General features: G+C 55.8%; 1 protein-coding gene across 2 annotated transcripts in view; it reads left to right on the top strand.

Moving 5' to 3' along the window:
• The window catches only part of Slc45a4 (solute carrier family 45 member 4), an 80,148-nt gene extending 65,272 nt beyond the window's left edge, over positions 1 to 14,876 (top strand). For both annotated transcript variants that reach the window (XM_074069305.1, XM_074069306.1), the window contains exons 3-8: positions 1,925 to 2,113; positions 3,768 to 3,947; positions 4,583 to 5,652; positions 6,336 to 6,435; positions 7,293 to 7,504; positions 10,397 to 14,876. In XM_074069305.1, coding sequence (XP_073925406.1) covers positions 1,925 to 2,113; positions 3,768 to 3,947; positions 4,583 to 5,652; positions 6,336 to 6,435; positions 7,293 to 7,504; positions 10,397 to 10,762 — 2,117 coding nt within the window. In that variant the 3' untranslated portion in view covers positions 10,763 to 14,876. The remainder of the gene's footprint in view (positions 1 to 1,924; positions 2,114 to 3,767; positions 3,948 to 4,582; positions 5,653 to 6,335; positions 6,436 to 7,292; positions 7,505 to 10,396) is intronic.

The raw sequence follows: 14,876 nt of genomic DNA, 5'->3' as shown, positions 1-14,876 counted from the left end.
TAACCAGGGCCAGTGAGCAGCAGAGACAAGGCAGAGTCAGAAGCTGTGGATAAGAAACTGAGTGGACTGGTGGAATGCCTGGCTGAGCAGGGAGATGGAAATTGGACAAACAGGTGGGCTGGCCCTCCCTGGGCTCGTGTCACCAGGCTTGGTTTAGGTCAGCAACCCGTAGCCCTCTGTGGGTCCCATCTGGTTCCACATTTAAAGGGATGGAGCGGGCTGCAGCCTGTCTGGAGCACACACGGGGCCTTGGGGTCTGTAGGTGGGGATCTTGTGCTGGCATTGGCTGGTCTTGGGGTACTTCTGGATGTTGGTTCTTCACCTCCCCCTGGAAGTTTGAATAGTGACAGCAAGTCATTGACTGTAAGGTGTAGCAGGGCCGGAGGGAGTGGGTTGGGCAGGTAATGGTGCTCTCCTCTCTCTGTGAACCCTCAGCTGCATTGCTCGGTCTGGGTAGTTTTGACTAAGAACCACTTCTGAGAACTAGGACACCTGACATGTGCATCATTGAAGGTGGCAGGGACTGTGCTGCTGGTGGCAGCTGATGCCTCCCCTTTGGGTACCTCTCATGAGGAAGCTGAGTGCCTCCCAGAGGAACTCACTCAGCAGCCTCTGGCTTCCTGAACCCTCAGGGCGTTCTGCTGACTTGGGATAGGAATCAGCCTGCCTGCCTTCCTGCAGCCCTGTGAGTGCCAGGGTCAAAGCACACACCTTGGAGCCAAGCCGGGTTTTACAGGCACGTTAGCAGTGATTTTGAAAGGTGCTTCCCTCCTGTGCACACAATTTCCTCCTTCTACACAAGTTTATTTTTCGTGCCAGGTCAACACAATACTGTTTTCTCAGCGCCTTTAGCAGTGTAAAATGCTAGCCTGATGAGGTGATAGAGAACACCTTTCTTTATCTTTTAAGTGAACCGTGTGTTAGTCCTTAGTCTGCAGCTGGAGGAACTGTCTTCATGCCGCCACATTTGGGACCACTGTCCAGATCTAGGAGAGCTAGCCCCACCCCTCCAGGCACTGCCCTCCTAAGAGTGACCAGCACCCTTACTTCCTTTGTGAGCCTTTGAACATCACAGAACCTGTGGTGTGTGCTTGTCCGGGGCGGCTTCTGTCATGCAACACTGTGTGAGACTCAGCCCAATTGTGCTAGTTCTTTCCGGTGCTCTGGTCTGTGACCTGCCGTGAAAGGTTGTCCAGCCTGCTGTGTAATATGGAGGCAGCATACACACGAAGGGAACATAGACTGGGCACTCAGGCTGCCCTGGTTTAAATCCTGGGGCCATCACTTTCTAGCTGTGTGACCTAGAGTAGATTGCCTAGCATCTCTGAGCTTCAAGTGCCCTGCCTCCCAGGGCAATTAGGAAGGCTAAATATAAGAGTTGAGTGTTGGACTGGCTACAGCCTCTGGGCTCCAGCTGGACACACAAGTCATACCTCCTGCCCTTTCCCTTCAGCCACTTCTTAGGATGCCTACTGCCAGGGCAACTGAGCACCTTGATAGTTGTGTGGGTCCTTGGAAGATCCTCTGTGGTAAGTTTTCACAGCAAGGTCCGGAAGGCATAGGCTGTTACTAGCACTGAAGCTTTTGTAGTGGACCAGGAGGTGTAGAGGAGCAGCAGCCCCAGGCCTGGCCAACACCAGCAGCATGGAGGGGCTCCATGTCCAGTCCACTGTGAACGCAGTCAGGCTGCTCCTGTGCTGTGTGCAGCAGCATGGTGACCCTGCAGGCACCCTGAGCCTGCCCCAGGGCCCAGGGCTGTGTGGCCTCCTGCTGCTTTCCTGGGCTGACTTGAGATCACAGGGCCCCCCAGGAGAAAGGTCTACTCGAGGAGACTCTGTGTGTGTGTGTGTGTGTGTGTGTGTGTGTGTGTGTGTGCGCACGCACCATGTCCATGGGCTGTGCGCGTAATTCCGTGTCCCCACAGGCCTCCCGGAGCAGTACTACAGTCTCACCTGGTTCCTGAGTCCCATCCTTGGCCTCATCTTCACACCGCTCATTGGGTCTGCGAGTGACCGGTGCACCCTGAGCTGGGGTCGCCGGCGGCCCTTCATCCTCGCACTCTGCATGGGCGTCCTCTTTGGCGTTGCCCTTTTTCTCAACGGCTCTGCCATAGGTGAGTGTCTGTAATGCTTGCACCCAACACGCGGTGGGGCCTGACCTGGTGACTTCTAGTCAAATGTGTGCGTGGGATGTGCTTTGGGCCACCAAGGGCCACCTGGCGGTGACCACAGTGCAGGCTCTTGGCAGCGGAGCTGGCCCCACATGGGAAAGCCAGAGGAACCTGTTCACAAGGAAACGCTTCCTGTTGTGAGCGTTTGTTTTCATGCATATCTGACACCATGTCCTGTTTCCAGCATCACTTCAGAAATTTCTCTTTTCTTAGACTTTGTATTGAAAATGTCCAGAACCTACTTTGCTATTTGTTTTTGGTTTTTGTGCTTATATTTGTTTTGCCTTTTTCTGTTGTTGTGTTTTGTTTTTAATTAAAGCAACTATGTGTGGGAAAATATTTTTTGCCTTGAGGACGCCCATCAGAACTAGTGAAAACAAAGCCTCAGTTTCTGGCACCATCGAGCCAGAGGAACTGTTTCTGAGCAGAGTAGCTGCCCAGGTCTGCACTGAGTCCAGTGGAAGCCGGGGATGTCAACAGAGAGGGCCCCGAAAATCACCTCAGTGTGGGAGAGCCCTTCAGCTCCTCATGCCAGAGTGGAGATAAGCTGTGGCAGCCTTGTCCCTCTCTCTGTCCCAGTATCTCCTTCCCCAAGTCACTCCCTCTTTGCAAGGTGGCCTCCTCCAGCCATGCAGCATGCAGGTGTCTCCATCCAGAACTGGGAGTGCCACTTCGCTGAGCCTGTCAGCATTGCCCAGGAGCAGCCTCCCCTCACCCACGTGCAGCCAGTCTGGAAGCTGCAGTCCCTTGGCCTGGCCACCATCTCCTGCACCTGGCCTGAGACCAGTGGGGCCTCCTGTGCAGCAGCCCCCTTCTCTGTGCCTCCCATGTTTGGTTTGTCAGGTGTGCCTGATGACAGTGCTTTGGGGCTTGTCCTAGGCTAAGCTTCCCTGATTGCATGTACAAGGGTGCTGGGCCCCTCTCGCTGGCAGTAAGGTGAGACCCAGACTGAGCTGGTCAGGTGTCAGGCCTGATATTTGATCTTGGGCTCATGGTAAACTCCCCTGAGCAGGTGGACTTGATGCGAGAGGCTAGCTTCTTAAGGTACTACATCCGTCTCCCGAGGGCCACAGGGGCACTGGGGCTGCTTGCACACTCCTCAGAGCCTCACCACCAGACCAGACTGTGCAGACAGAAGGGGAAGAAAGCTGTCTCTGCCCTGTCCACTTGGGTCTAGGAGCCCCCTGCAGATCCGCAGCCTGTGGTCTAACTGGGGTGCCACAGAGCAGGGTTGACTGTCCAAGATCCTTCGTGAAGGAGCTGAAGGAGTAGATTTCTGGCAGAGGTAGAAGTGATGGCACTGTGCACGCACTAGCTGGTTCTTCCAGCACGTGGGCTCCCTTGGTAGCAGTGGGGCAGGAAGGACCCATTTTCTGCTTGAAAAGCAGGCAGGCATGGGGGCTGTCAGTCTCCAGACAGGGAGAAAGATACTTGTCAACCGCAGAAAGGGGACAAAAGCCCACTTCTTGCCCAAAGCCTGCTGCCTTCATGGAGAGGACACACTGGTCCCCTCCATCTCCTTGGCAGAGGAGCCTTTGCTTCCAGAACATGACTTGGCCAAGCTAAAGTCTGACTGCTTTCCCCATGCTCTGTCTAGGTCTGGCCCTCAGCGATGTCCCTACCCGGCAGCCCATTGGCATCGTCCTCACGGTGTTGGGAGTGGTGGTTCTGGACTTCAGCGCCGATGCAACTGAAGGGCCTATCCGCGCCTACCTGCTGGACGTCGTGGACAGCGAGGAGCAGGATATGGCTCTCAACATCCACGCCTTCTCTGCTGGTAGAACACCCGTGCCACGGCAGGGCTGGGGTGGTGGGTGACCCCGTGACAGGAGGGCAGGAGCTTGTACCGAGGCCAGTGTGGTCCTTCCCGGGCAGCTGGGGCCAATGCAGTGACCTTGGGCTGCTCTCTCCCAGCCCCAATCCCAGTGGGACAAAGGGACTGAGGAGCAGGAATAAGGAGTTAGGCTGCTGGGGTGGTGTGCTCACCAGGTGGACACAGCCAGGGCCCCGCGCTGACCACTGCCTTAGTTGGGCAGTTTTCACACTTAGGCTTAGGGGATCAGCATTCAGTTCAGAGAGGCGCACGGGATGGGTTGGGGGCTGGCATCTGTACACAGACGCACATGGGGCAGCAGCTGCATCTGGTCTTGGGCTTAGTTTGCTCTTAACGAATTAAGCAACAGTTCTGTGAGGCCATGATTCTCAGACCTGAGGTCACTGGGGCTTCTTGTTTTTCCTACCGTTTCCTCACTCTCCATTTCCAAACTATGTGTCCTAAATTGCTATGTAACGGTGAGGGGCAGCCAGGCCCCACTTGAAGGCAAAGGCCTCTGTGCCGAGCCTGGAGCTGGGCTGTGCTGCTGCTGGGGCTGTAGTGTCCACACAGCTCACTGGCTGCTTCTCCCCACCCAGGCCTCGGCGGGGCCATCGGCTACGTGCTGGGCGGGCTGGACTGGACACAGACGTTTCTGGGAGACTGGTTCCGGACTCAGAACCAGGTGCTGTTCTTCTTTGCCGCTGTCATCTTCACGGTGTCTGTGGCGCTGCACCTCTTCAGTATCGAGGAGGAGCAGTACAGCCCGCAGCACGACCGCGGTGCAGAGGAGACCGCCCTGCCTGGGGCCAGACTCAGCTACACCGCAGCCCCCACCGCCCTCCTGAGTTCGCTCGGTGGGGGCCTGCAGGACGGGGGCCCCCTGTTCCCAGATGAGGTGCAGTCGGAGCACGGGCTTCCCCTGGACTGCCTCGACGTGGACATTGTGCGCAGCAAGAGCGACTCCGTGCTGCACGTGCCGGACGCCACGCTGGACATGGAGCCCGAGCTGCTCTTCCTGCACGACACCGAGCCCTCCGTCTTCCACAATGCCTCCTGCCCCAGCACGCCCCGGAGCACCAGCCAGGAGCTCCTGAGGGCCAAGCCGCCCCGCCTGTCCACGCTCCTCAGGGAATCCAGGGAGGAGGACACCCTGCTCGATAATCACTTGAGTGAAGCCAAAGTCCCAAACGGGAGTGGCTCCCCGCTGAGGGACGCCCTCAGCAGCCACTCCAGGGTGGACACAAAGCCCTCAGCCTCGTCGGGCTCCATGAGACGGCGCCGGCACGCGTTCCGCAGGCAAGCCTCCAGCACCTTCTCCTACTACGGCAAGATCGGCTCCCACTGCTACCGCTACCGGCGGGCCAACGCCGTGGTCCTCATCAAGCCATCCCGCAGCATGAGCGACCTGTACGACCTGCAGCAGCGCCAGCGCCAGCGCGGCCGGCACCGCAACCGGAGCGGGGCCACCACCTCCAGCGGGGACACGGACAGTGAGGAGGGGGAGGGCGAGACCACCGTGCGCCTGCTGTGGCTGTCCATGCTGAAGATGCCCAAGGAGCTGACACGCCTCTGCCTCTGCCACCTGCTCACCTGGTTCTCGGTCATTGCTGAGGCTGTCTTCTACACCGACTTCATGGGCCAGTTCATCTTCAAAGGGGACCCCAAGGTGAATACCCTGAGGCTGGGAGGGGATGGCTGGTGCCTGCCACAGTCACAACTAGCACCTTGGCAGTCGTGACAGCATGGCACGCTGAGGAGACCATGGTGTCAGGGGTCTCTTCTAAGCTGCTGTTGTTGCCCCTGTACACTCGCTCCCATGTTGTCAGAGAGGACACCAGTGCATGTGTGTCACTTGGTCAAGGGTTGTGTGAACCACGATGAGGTCACAGCAGCCTTCCTGGTGGCCAGTTGTGAATGCCAGGTGTTCTCACAGGCAAGACATTAAGAAGCCTGAAGGGAACATTGCTTCAGCTGTTCAAGTGTGCTCGTGGTCCCTCTGAGGTCATCTGGCTCACCCTGAGGCTGTGCTTGACACCCGCCAGAGGCTGCAGCAGCCTCAGTACCCAGGCCTCTGCCTCCCCATTCCAGGTCCCTCGTGAAAACTCCAAGAGAGCAGAGTCACTTCAGGCCTACAGCAGCCCTTTTTCAGGGAGGAGGTAGTACTGGGGGTGCAGTAAGACATGGGCTGGGAGGGTCTGAAAAGGATTTCCTAGGCAGTGACCTGAGCTTGGGCAGATTCTGCCCCCCCCCACAAACAGCTCACCTGCAGTTGAAATGCAAAATTACCTGCTTTGCCAGGGAGCACAGCAAATGCACTCCTAACCCTCTCCTGCGCCCTTTCTGGAACAGGCTCCCTCCAACTCCACCTCCTGGCAGGCCTACAATGCCGGCGTGAAAATGGGCTGCTGGGGCCTGGTCATCTATGCTGCTACTGGTGCTATTTGCTCAGGTAAGAGGTGCTGGATCGGGTACGTAGTCACCCCAGAGAATGCTCTGCAATCAGAAATAGGGGCCAGAAGGTCGAGGCGTCAGCGGGACCCTAACTTCTGCCTGAAAGGGAGAAGCCCCAAGGATGGCCATGGTGGGCTGACTGCGGGGAGTGGGTATTTCCCGCTGTGCCATCCAGTGCAGTGGCACCTGATTAGCAGGCTGTCCCAGCCCTACAGGGAGCTCTACAGTCAGATTGCAGGACGGTTGGGTCCTGCTATCCTGAGGGGGTGGCAGGTTCTGTCCTGGGACAGCGTGGCCGGGTCCCCTCACCTGCCCACAATCTGAGCCTGAGGAAGAGGCCAACTTCATCTCAGCCTTGGCTGGACTTTGGGGTGGCCAAGGTCAATGCCACATGGTCAGCCAGGTGCCTGTGCAACGGTGACTGCACTGTTGTCACCACTCTTAATAGAATTCTCAGAGAGGAGAGCGTCCCTCCCATGGGGACATTCCCACAGGAGGCAGCATTTGAGCTGCTACAGCAGAAGGTACACAGGAGACCAGAGGTGCCACGCAAGAAAAGCCAGCAAGGGGCAGGACCCTGAAGCAGTGGAACAATTCCCGTGGGTGGGCGGTCTTGGCAGCCAGGGAAGCCCAGGGTTGTAGGAAGGACCAGGTTTCGAGGCCACAGGCTAACCTCCTCCCGAGGAGCTGGAGCCCCTGGGCACCCGGGCACACTCAGGAGCACGTGTGAGCTTGTCGTGCAGACAGGCAAGAGGAGGGTGCCCGGCTCCAGCCAGAGGGGGACACTGCTGGTGAGGGAAGGATGGGCAAGGAAGCCCACAGGAGCCAGCCCTCAGTCCCGTGGCCCTTGTGCAGCGCTGCTACAGAAGTACCTGGACAACTACGACCTGAGCATCAGGGTGATCTACGTGCTGGGGACGCTGGGCTTCTCCATGGGCACCGCTGTGATGGCCGTGTTCCCCAACGTCTACGTGGCCATGGTCACCATCAGCACCATGGGCATCGTCTCCATGAGCATCTCCTACTGCCCCTACGCCCTGCTGGGCCACTACCACGACATCAAGGAGGTATGTCCGCTCGGGCTGCGGAGGTGGGGTGGTGACGGTGACAAGGCGGCCTGGGAGCTAGCCAGCCGCACAGCTCAGGTCCAGCCACTAGCCTGCTGTCGCCTCCACAGACGTCAGCTCTTCCCACCTGGGAAGATTATCTGTCCTGCCTCACAGCCCCTCCAGCAGTCATGTCCTCCAAGGAGTGAGAACTCTGACCACTGGGTAGAGTGCCAGTTTAGGCGCGTTATGCTCCCAGTCGGCATGTTAGGAAATTATTCTTCTTAACCCAATAGATCTAAAACATCATCGATGTAACGCATACTCAGTTTTAAACTGACCAAGATATCTTACGTGGTAAGTCTTTGGAACTCAGTGTTTATTTTCATCTGGGCAACATCACAGTTCAGACAAGCCTCACTCCCCCGCTGCTCAGCAGCCACTCTGGCTGTGGACCGGGGTTCTCAGAGGGACATGCAGACCCTTTCCAGGGGAGAAGAAAGCACTCAGGTCTCCTCCCCACCCTGAGCTGTTTCCTCGCCTCGTTTCTCACATTGTTAGAGCAAAATGAACGTCCCATGCAATACAGTGGCAATGGGAATTTCACGGCAGCATTTTCTAAGTGATCTTTGAAGTGTCCCGTGACTAAGTCGTAAGTGAGCTGCTTGCTGATGCTTTCAGAAGGAAGATCACAGTTGCAGAAAGACCATAACCAAAAGCCTCTTAGGACCCCACTCTCAGAGCGACTACCCTCCTAACTTTTTTTTTTTCTGGTGGGACCGGGGTTTGAACTCAGGGTTTTGTGCTTGCAAAGCAGGCGCTCTACTGCTCTAGCCATGCCTCCAGTCCATTCACTCTGGTTATTTTGGAGATGAGGGGGTCTCATGAACTATCTGCCTGGGCTGGCCTCAAACCGAGATCCTCCCAATTTCAGCCTCTCAGGAAACTAGGATTATGGGTGCCCAGCCTGTACTAACTTCTGATGCGACTTATGCCTGTTTCTGGACTCCATGACTGGACCGTCAGGCTTCTGCTGCAACTCTCTCTATGACTCAAGTTGTAGCACTGCTTCATGCATGCCCCACCCTGTCTGCCTGCAGCGGGGTCTGTGCAGCTTGAGGTGGCGGGTCTGCAGGTGGCCCGGCCCCCTCCCCCAGCAAGGCCATGCTTGTCAGAGACATAAGTGTGTTCGTGTGCTTCTAGTCTTTCTGTCTTTGGACAAACGTCACTCCTTCTTGATTAAAGTAGTTCTGCAGCAAGTCCTCACACCCAGAAGTGTCAGTGCCCAAGTCTGGTTCTCAGACCTGTCACCTGCATGCTAGACCGCACATGACATGATGTATCTGGGGAGAGTTGTCACTGCAGTTCTGAGCCTTCTCCACAAGCATGACAGGCTTCCGGTACAGGCTTCCCTCTCACATGGATCCTCTTGGACCTTCTGCGCATGCAGCTCCATCATCTGCAGAGAATGTTACTTCTTACTTCCTGACTCTCCATACTTGTGTGTGTGTGTGTGTGTGTGTGTGTGTGTGACAATACTGGGGTTTGACCTTGGCCTTGCAGTTGCCACACAGTTGCTGTACCACTTTTTGCTTTTAGGTATTTTTCAGATAGGGTCTCTTGCTTTTTGTCTGGGGCCAGCCTTGGACCAAAGTCCTCCAACCTACAGCCTCCTGCATAGTTGGGATCACAGGTGTGTACCAGCATGCCCAGGTTATTGATTGAGATGGGGTCTTGCTTACTTTTTGCTTGGGTTGTCCTCACTACAATCCTCCCAGTCTCTGCCTCCCGAGTAGATGGGATTACAGTTTTCATTGTCTTCTTGCTCTTTCAAACTCCAGTGGGAAGTACTTGTATCTAATATAACCTAATCTATGGTGATGTCATCTTTGTCATTGTTGCCGTTAGTTGAGAGCTGGTTGATTCTGTTTTCCGAGCGGTTTTCGTATCTTTAATATGCTGTGTTGGCTTCACATTTAAGGGACCGGAACTTTTTACTGCCTCTTCCCTTCCGATGGCCCTTGGTTTAGTGTGCTGTTTTCTGGTTTCTCTGACTTTCCAGGCTTGCATTTGGAACTCTCACTTTCCAAAAACTCTGTGCACACCTCACACCGCACGCTGCAAGTTTAGTGTACTGAGTTGTATTTCAGTGCCCTCAGGTTTTCCTTGCTTTGTGATGTTTCTGCTTTGGGCCTGTGCTATTTAGAAGTCCATTGATGGATTTCTGACTCGGGGTTTTCCAAAGGCCGTGTTAGGGATTCCAAGTATAACTCCTCAAGGTCAGAGAACATATCTCTGGATGATTTGGGCCTTAAAGTTAATTGAGGCCCCCTCTGAGGACCAGGGCACCACAGAGTGGGTAGGTGCCTATGTGCACTTGGGAAGAAGGCGCAGTCTGTGCTTTGTGCCGGATCAGCGTCAGGTCACGTTCATTGCTTAGCTCTCCCATTCTTCCTGCTTTCTGTCTGCTTGTTTACGAAAGGTGTATTAAAATGCTCAGCTGTGATTATAGTACACACACATCTACAGTTGCCTTGCTTTTAAAACTTCCTGGCAGATTGGCCTTTTTCATTATCTGCAGGATGGGGCCTGGCCCCCTTAGGGACATGGTAGGAGTTCGGCAGAACAGGCACAGCAGTCATCTTTTGTATCTTCTTCGAGAAGCACAAATGGAACTGTGTTTCCTGTAGTTCCCACCTGAGGCCACGTGCACAGCTTCCCCAGCCCCTGCTTAAGCCCAGGGCGAAGGGAGTCACCCTGCTGCCCCCTTCCCTTCCCTTCCCTTTCCTCCTGCATGATGAGGGCAGGATCTGGGGGCCAGGGAGAACAGACTTCTGAGCTGACATTGCACCCTGAAATGCAGGGCGATGGCTGCCCCCCTCCAAGCCCTCACCGCATTTCCCTCTCTTCCAGTACGTCCAGCACAGCCCCGGGAACTCCACGCGTGGGTTTGGCATCGACTGCGCCATCCTTTCCTGCCAGGTTTACATCTCCCAGATCCTGGTGGCATCTGCCCTCGGGGGCGTGGTTGATGCATTGGGGACCGTCCGCGTCATCCCCATGGTGGCCTCCGTGGGCTCCTTCCTGGGCTTCTTGACAGCCACGTTTCTGGTGATCTACCCCGAGGTGTCAGAGGAGGCCAAGGAAGAGCAGAAAGGCCTGTCCTCCCAGCCCGCTGGCGAAGGCGGGGGCCGCAGAGGCAGTGAGAAGCCCACAGTCCTGAAGCTCTCTCGGAAGGAGGGCCTGCCCCGGCCAGTGGAGACCGAGTCCATGGTCTAAGTGCGCCAACGGACACTTAGACCGTTGCAGAGGAGACAGCAGGCCGGCCACACGATTGTCCTTGCAGCACCTCGGGGTGGGGGGAGCCAGGGCTCCTCCCAGAGCACAGCCCAAGCTCAGTAGTCTAGGGTAGGTTTGAGCTATTAGGCAAAATACCACACGAATTACTTTTTCCACAATTAAAAAAAATCATTTGAAATTTTTTTATTCAATTGAAAAAGATCTTTTAATTTCAGCTCTGTCTTTTATTCTGCAGGTATATTATTCTGCATGGTTTTAAAAAGTAAAACATTTACAATAGCGTCAATAAGCAACTTAGAAAAAAATAAGATTTTTGCATTTCTAAAATTGTAACTCAAAGTGCAAAAGCTGGCGTCCTTGGCACATCACGCCTGAGTGGGTCAGGTAGTAGCAGAGCAGTGGTGGCTGAGCGCTCTGCGCTCAGGTGTCCTGAGGGCGTGGGTGTCCCCACATCCCCCCACATTCGTGGTGCCGCAGGTGTTGGAGCGTATTGTTCCATGAGTCTTTTGGAAGGGATTTTCTTTTTTACACCGAGGTTCTTCTGAGAAGAACAGCATCTCTTTTCCTCTGAGAGTTTGACAAGTTGTGCCCACAACAGCCCTGTGCTTGGGTGGCTGCACCAAAGCTGGGGAGGGCCTCAAGGCCACCATGGATAGAATGTGGCCATTTTGCAGGGGCGGTCTCCACACAAGGGAGGGATGTCACCAAGCAGGGGACAGAGTCTGAACTCAGATTGGCTCCTGTGTGCATGCCTGAGCCTTCGTGTGCACATGTAAACATCCTCATGTGACACAGCCTCCCAGGAGGCCTCACAGCCTCCACACTGCTCCCCAGCAGGGGGCAGGCAGTTGTGACTCCATCGCACTTTGATTCGTCTCTACACCGTTTCCTGGGAATCCCAAGCACAGAGCCCCACGTGGGCACTGGCTCCTGGGTCCTGCTATAAAGCTACCTCGAGCGTGTGGGTGTCAGCAGCCTGCGAGCAGGCATGTGAGGGTGCCAGAGCCTCCCTCCCGGCCATGCGGGGACACTCTTGCTGGACTCCATCTGAACTCTCATGACTTCCTCACACAGAGTTCCCCCCGCTTGTCGCTGGAACCAGAATGAATGCAAAGAGAAGCAGGTGTCTGTTGGGGCAGGAGGCCTGGTTTTTCTGGTTTCAGCAAATAAGCAAACGATGGGCTTCAGGAAAGTGCAGCCATCAAACACTGCAGCCGTTTGGAAATGTTTTTCAAACCACAGACTCTATTAAAAACTGAGTGGTCGCTGCTCTTCTTCAGAACGGTCAGTCTAAGCTCACTGAGATCAGAAGGATGAAGTGAGACCTTGTGATAGTGTCGCGGTCTACAGTTGGTGTTTCCTAAGTGAAGTCCTTTCAGACGCATGGGAACCATGCTGCAATGCGACCATTCTAGGGCAGATACATGCATGTATATATCTCAAGATGAAACTAAGCAGTTTCTCAATAAATACTTGAATGTTCTGTGTGCTCGGGCGTGGCTGTGTTCGCCGTCCTCGCAGGCCCTGGTCTTGCTGTGCCTCCTGCGCTGGTGACACTTCATCGGTTGTGTGTGTTGTGCCCGGGGCCTAAGGGTGCACTCCACTCGCCACACCCCCCTGGGATCCCAGGTCTGCAGGGGACAGCCCCAGACACTGATGGCCTTGTGAATCTGGTGCTTCCCACCACCGAGCACCACCTCCGCCCTGCAAAACCCCCACCCAGCCCACAGTGTTTGATCGGCTGGGGGCTCTGTCCCTTCCCTCAGGCGACAGGTGACCCTGGCTGTCTCAGCCTGTATCCGTAGCAGGTCACTTCTATGCTTTGAGTGTAGCTCCTCCCCCCAGAGACCTCTGCCCTGGTCACCCGGATCACGGCCTTCCTTTCAGCTGGCTGTCCTGCTTCTCCACCTGGCAACTAGGCAGACGAGGCCAGCGCACAGAGAACGCTGTGGGGCATGGGGACCAGCCCAAACCAAGCAAGGAGGTGCACACACTGCCAGGGTGTCCACCCCCAGGAACGGACCAAGAGCGGGCTTTCAAGAGGAAGCAGACATACGGGCCCACCACCTGCAATGTCCTAGCCCTGGAGTTGTTGGCCTGCCCACCGCCATGACACGAACCAACAAAAGACAGCTTGTGTTTGCCACTGTCATTAACCGGCTGGAAAACAAGCCAGCCGAGCGCGTGGCCACTGTTTGAGCATCGGCGTCATAGTGGCTGCAAAGTTAGAAGCCTTCAGCGTTTGCCCCTTGGCCTGAGGTCCTGGGGTCTGGAGTGGTTTCTGGGCTGCCCTCCTGGGAGCACAGAGGTCAACACAGGCCTGAGCTCTGGGTGCGGGGAAGACCTGCTCCGGCCCCTTCTGTGCGGTGAGATTACTCCAGAACTGCGCTAACTGAAAACTGCCAGTGCCACCACCTGTGTCAGAGAGAAGCGCAAGAGGAAGGCTGGCCGTCGGCAGGGTGTGGCCCGCCTCAGCTTGCTGCGCTAGCATAAAGGTTTCTGTTTACTGACTTGGCGCCTCAGACACAGCACCAAGGGGTGGTGGGAACGCCAAGTGCCCCCAAGCAACTCATCTGCACCCGTGAACTTGAGAGGAAAGCCACTGTGTCTGGTGCCTGGACCCAGGACCCTATGGGACCATGCACCTACCAACTTGTGGCCAGGGCTGAGGACACAAAATGTCGTTGGCTTTGTTGCACCAGGGTTGGGCTGGGGAGGTCCCTCAGCTGTGGTGTCTCTGCCCATCTGCTGGTCGGATGTCACGTAATACATGTGGACTAAATGTCAAAACCAGAGGCATTGCTCTCATTTGGTCTTTGCTCCTCACAAAAGTCACCTGAGTAAAGAACCTAATTTTGAAGAGATCCCCTGCACAGGAACATGGCAGCACCCATAGCCAGCCTCTCCAGCTTCTCCTGGTCTCTTAGCACACTGGCGTGCCCTCCCTCATGGCTGGAGAGCTGGCCTAAGGCAGGGTCTTAGCAACCAAGCTGTATTGAAGGGGCCCCAAGACCCGGTCACCTCCCCCAGGGGAGGCAGGCTAGCTGAGCCCTCGGTCATGGGCATCCTGCCATGCTCAGGGCGTGGGGAGGGCGGGTCTGAGGGAAACCACAGCCACAGCCTGTGGAGGTCCAGGGGTGAGGGGGGCAGGTAGTATTTAAAGGGCCTGGGGATTGCAGCTGTTCCCTCCCATGGCCAGTGGTCTGTGCAGAAGCCGCAGTGACCACAGTCCTGAAGGCCAAGTTTGTGGAACACACCAAGCACTACTGTTGGGCGCTGGGTACTAACTGGCCTCAGGAGGACACACCAAGACATCACCAAGCTGCCTTCTTCCACTGGACCCTCTGCCCCTCTTTAGCCACGAAAATTCAGTGAGCAAGTCACACCGCTGCTGATCCCTCTGGCAGCTGCCCCAGAGCAGGTGACCCTGCTTCTAAGACTTGCTGTCTGCCTGCATCCGAGAGGCCTGGGGACTGCCCACCACCACCCAGACATCAACTGGACCGGCCCAAGGAGCCCTGTCACCTCAAAAAAGCATGCCACCCTGCAGAAGCCCCAGCCTGACATGGCTTAGGCCAAGTGCCCTCTTGGTGGCTTCTGCTGTCCCCCTGGAGCTGCTGCAGACTCATACTGCACTTGGTAGCAGGATGGCCCCTTTGTTAGAAATGCCTCTGTGACAGAAAAGCTCCCCAGACTCCTGGGGGAAAAACTACTTAGTTCCTTTGTGGACTTGGCCACAGGGCCACTTTGATCAACTTAATTAAGTTGGAGACTAATAAAGAGCTCTTGCTGATTTTAGCAATGGTTTAAGTGTGTGTTAAACACATGACACTGCATTTTATGAGGACTGTAAAGAGTAAGTCTGCCTGTCACGTTATTTTATTAGGCGTGTGTCCATCCTACACAGCGCCTAGGGCTTTCTTCCGTGCTTTGCCACGTGGCTGTGTTATGCCTCGCTGTTACGGTGCCTGCCCAGCACAATTTGCATCCTCTGTGCCATCCTGCACAGAGGGTCATGTGCCGAGGCCAGTGCCCCTGCCTCTCTTCTGATACGCTGTGGTTGGCTCTTAATAAATTTTTCCCTTTGAGCTGA

The sequence above is a fragment of the Castor canadensis genome, chromosome 3 (genome assembly GCF_047511655.1).
Source record: "Castor canadensis chromosome 3, mCasCan1.hap1v2, whole genome shotgun sequence".
In the NCBI taxonomy this organism is placed as follows: domain Eukaryota; kingdom Metazoa; phylum Chordata; class Mammalia; order Rodentia; family Castoridae; genus Castor; species Castor canadensis.
The sequence above is the reverse complement of the archived record's forward strand: the minus strand, read 5'-3'. Positions and strand labels throughout refer to the sequence as shown.